This window comes from Trachemys scripta, chromosome 10, assembly GCF_013100865.1.
Source record: "Trachemys scripta elegans isolate TJP31775 chromosome 10, CAS_Tse_1.0, whole genome shotgun sequence".
In the NCBI taxonomy this organism is placed as follows: domain Eukaryota; kingdom Metazoa; phylum Chordata; order Testudines; family Emydidae; genus Trachemys; species Trachemys scripta.
The window spans coordinates 21,542,593-21,546,249 of NC_048307.1; the positions used below are offsets into that span (position 1 = coordinate 21,542,593).

The 3,657-nt window shown below is 42.1% G+C and overlaps 1 protein-coding gene across 1 annotated transcript; it reads left to right on the top strand.

Annotated features, from left to right (window-relative positions):
• Nucleotides 1-2,413: 2,413 nt before the first annotated feature.
• MRPL54 (mitochondrial ribosomal protein L54) lies at nucleotides 2,414-2,893 on the top strand. Its single transcript, XM_034783992.1, has one exon. It carries the CDS (start codon nucleotides 2,517-2,519, stop codon nucleotides 2,829-2,831), a length of 315 nt encoding a protein of 104 aa, XP_034639883.1. The 5' UTR covers nucleotides 2,414-2,516; the 3' UTR covers nucleotides 2,832-2,893.
• Nucleotides 2,894-3,657: the final 764 nt, after the last annotated feature.

Sequence of the window (3,657 nt, forward strand, 5' to 3'; positions counted from 1 at the left end):
TGAATTTGGTGCAGTTGTTCTTACCAGTGCCTGACTTTTTTTTTCTTTCTATTTATGTTGTGCATTTACAATGGTCAAACTTACCTTTAGTTTGGGGATCTCTGAGTTCTAACTCTCCACATTTTTGAAGACTATATATATCTAGAAGTGGTGATAATGTATAACACGTTTCTAAAAGAATATGTCAATCGGAGATGAGCTATTAACTGGCTGTTGTAATCTTATTTCTACAGTCTGATTTAGGATTTGTCTCTAGAAGGGGTTTGCTGGTAAGCTATACTAGCAAATCTTTCTAGTGAAGACACAGCTTATACCAGTGAGTTCTTTTGCCATTGTCCTGGACATTCAGGAAAAAAAGACAAGATGCAAGGTTTAATTACACTGCAGCTTTATTAATTTAACTCATCTGGCAACAACTCATACAGTGCTTTTCAATGATTCTTTAATCATTTCCTGCTATCAGCTGCCCACCCCTGGCCTCCACAGCTGGTTCCCAGCCCATGAGTAGGACACCACCACACTCCCCTCATATGAAGGTAAAGGGATGTTCTCTCCTCACTCTACCAGACATTAGAAGCCTTAACCCTGTTCACCAGCTTCTTTGAGGGATTTCTTCTCCATAGTCCACTTCCCTATCCAGTTTATCAGGGAACCAGAAACCCTATGGAATAAGTACCTAGTCAGTATAGGTTTTAGAGGGGCTCAGGCTGAGGAATAAGGTTTATATAACCTCCCCCAGCTGTGCAGAGGCCAATGGCTTAGTGCCCCCCTACCCCCAGTGATACTTTCCACCCACTCCCAGCCATCACCTCCTAGTCCGTAAGGAGGGGGAGTTCTTAAAGGAGCCCACTACTCTTTCTCCTGTCCAGACAAAGCCCCTGCCTTGAGGTTGAGAGGGTTGCAGTATAACTTATTCTATTTCCCCAAATGAGCTATACTGGCAAAAGAACTTTTTTTTCCTGGTATAGCTGTGTCTACATTAGGACTTGTGCTGGTTAGCAGTGTCTAGAGCTCTGCAAATCCACGGATATCCACTTTATAGCTGTAGATATCCATGGGCCATTTTTGCAGATCAGATGCAGATACAAATTTTGAATTTAGAGTCCTGCAAATCTGTGGATATCCGCTTTATATCCATGGATATCTGCGTCAACAGATCATTCTTGCGGATAGGATGCAGATGCAAATTTTGTGTCCACGCAGGGCTCTAGAGGTGTCATTTTTCCCTGCCCCATTTCTAGCTGACAGCTATATTGGTAAAAATTTTAAGTGCAGACCAGACCTTGGTCTGAAGCTTAATATTATTTGTTTAATATTTTGCCTTTAGTTACCAATATGCAGTCACCTTCTAGCTGCATAGGGAGTGACATTGCCAAAGAGAAAAAGAATAGGAAGTTCAAATATAAAGCTGTTCCCCTTTGTCTGATTCAAGATCTTGTTTTAAACATAATAGTATAAACAAAAGCTAAGTAGATCTTTTTAGAGGAGTTTGTCTCGCCAAACTACTTCAGTCATGCAGGATTCCAGTTCTTTGACTATAAGGTGGGCCATAAAGCAAATATCTGTTAAAGAAATAGGGATATTAAAAGAATACATTCTCCATGTGTTAAATAAAAACATTGTGTAAGCAAAAGTAATAGAGGACTGTTAGAGAATTTGCCTGTATGCTCATATTCTTTGCCAGGGTATGTTGTGAAGGCCAAAACTATGGGTTCAAAAAAGAACTAGATAAGTTCCTAGAAGAGTGTCCCTAGCCTCAGTCTGCCAGAACCTGGGAGTGGATGACAGGGCGTGGATAACTTGATATTGCCTGTTCTGTTCATTCCCTCTGAAGCTCCTGGCATTGGCCACTGTCAGAAGACAGGATACTGGGCTAGATGGACCATTGGTCTGACCCAGTATGACCATTCTTACCTCCCAGTGCCTGTCTTCAGACCTAATTTTTTTACAGTTAAGTGTAAAATCCTTAATAGCAAGGTTTATAAAGAAAATTCTGACCCTTTCATAATAATTTTCTGTTAAGTGCTGTTATAAAAAGCTGGATGCGTAGACTGAGCCTAAATTAATTTTAATTGATTAATATGGGTTTGCACAATATTCAACTTTAGAAAATTTTGCAAGGTCCTGAGGCCATGATGTCCTTTAGAACTCAGTAGTGTAAAATAAAAGGTAATTATGCTGCCCCGTTTATACTCCAGTCATTGTGGCCATAATTTGGATGATTGCCAACGTGATCCCAAATTGAATTAAATCACTTTCTCTTTGATATAAATTCCAGATGTTAAATAGCTGTGTGTTTCACAATGAAAATCTAATTTGTCTAGGTATGGAACATATTTTCATAATTAGCAATTGTAGAACACTTTTTATTCTTAAAAATAAGAGACCCTGTCCGGGTGGAGGTGCCAGCTGATCCCAGCTCAGGGGACCTGCCCAGCTGCATCTGTTTCCCGTCTCACAGGACATGTCCAAACCCCACCTTGAGCCCCAGTGCAGCATCCTTCCCTGGCACAGAAATGTCGCCATACAGGTCCCACCCTAAAACTTCTTGTTCTTGTTCAGTTTGTTGCGGCGGAGGTGTGAAAGGCCCGGAGGTGTGCAAGGACCCCGTGCTGCTCACCACGCATGCCATGGGAGTGAACTTCTACAGACAGGGCCCGGAGGTGGCTCTGAAGGACGACTCTGAGTATCCTGATTGGCTCTTCCAGATGCACCTCGGCCCCCCCAAGACACTGGAGGAGCTGGACCCCGAGACGCCCCAGTACTGGAGGCTCCTGCGGAAACACAACACCTGGCGCCGCAACAAACTGAACAAGAACAAGAAGTTTTAGGGTGGGACCTGTATGGCGACATTTCTGTGCCAGGGAAGGATGCTGCACTGGGGCTCAAGGTGGACTTTTTATTCTTGTATCTCAAATTATTTTACAAACATTTATACTGAAGCTACACAGCTTAAATCGTGAACCCATTACCCTCCCACACAGTTGGTTAATGAAAAAGCCAGGAATAAAACACAGAGGACATTCACTATCCCTGGCAATGGCCTTTCTAATTTCTAATGTTTTACTTCTGTTTCCTTTTTGGTTTCAAATTTCATTGACAGGGAGCCTTTCTCTTCAACTATGAGGGGAGGGAAAAGTTAAACCTGAGTCACCTCTTAGCTTTTCATCTGTTAAACTAATAAATATGACAGCTTGACACAGTGTTAAAGGTAAGTCTTGTAAGGCTACTGGCATAGAATAATTAGGTAACTCCTGTAAGCAGTAATGATATTTTGTCAAGATTAAATGTGAAAATTTATAAATTATCAAGTGTCACATACTTTACAATATGAAAGAAAACAGACTGGCAAAATCCCCAAATATTGGAAGAAGATCCCAAGTTATTGTTTCTGGCCTCTGAATAAGGGTATGTCTACACTGTAATTAAACACCCATGGGTGGGTCATATCAGCTGATTTGGGCTCTGGGGCTATATTGCAGTGTTAACATTTGGGCTCGAGCTGGAGCCTGGACTCTGGGCCTGAATGCCTACACTGCAGTTTTACATCCTTGAAGCCCAATGGTTGTGAGTCCGCTGACATGTAGTGTAGACGTACCCCAAGACCAAAGAGGGAGGGGATGAGTTAGGGAGCTCAGGCACTCCATGAAATTTCAC

What these genes read in the sequence shown, in the direction of transcription:
- MRPL54 (XM_034783992.1), top strand. Translation starts at nt 2,517, where the DNA reads ATGTCGCCATACAGGTCCCACCCTAAAACTTCTTGTTCTTGTTCAGTT.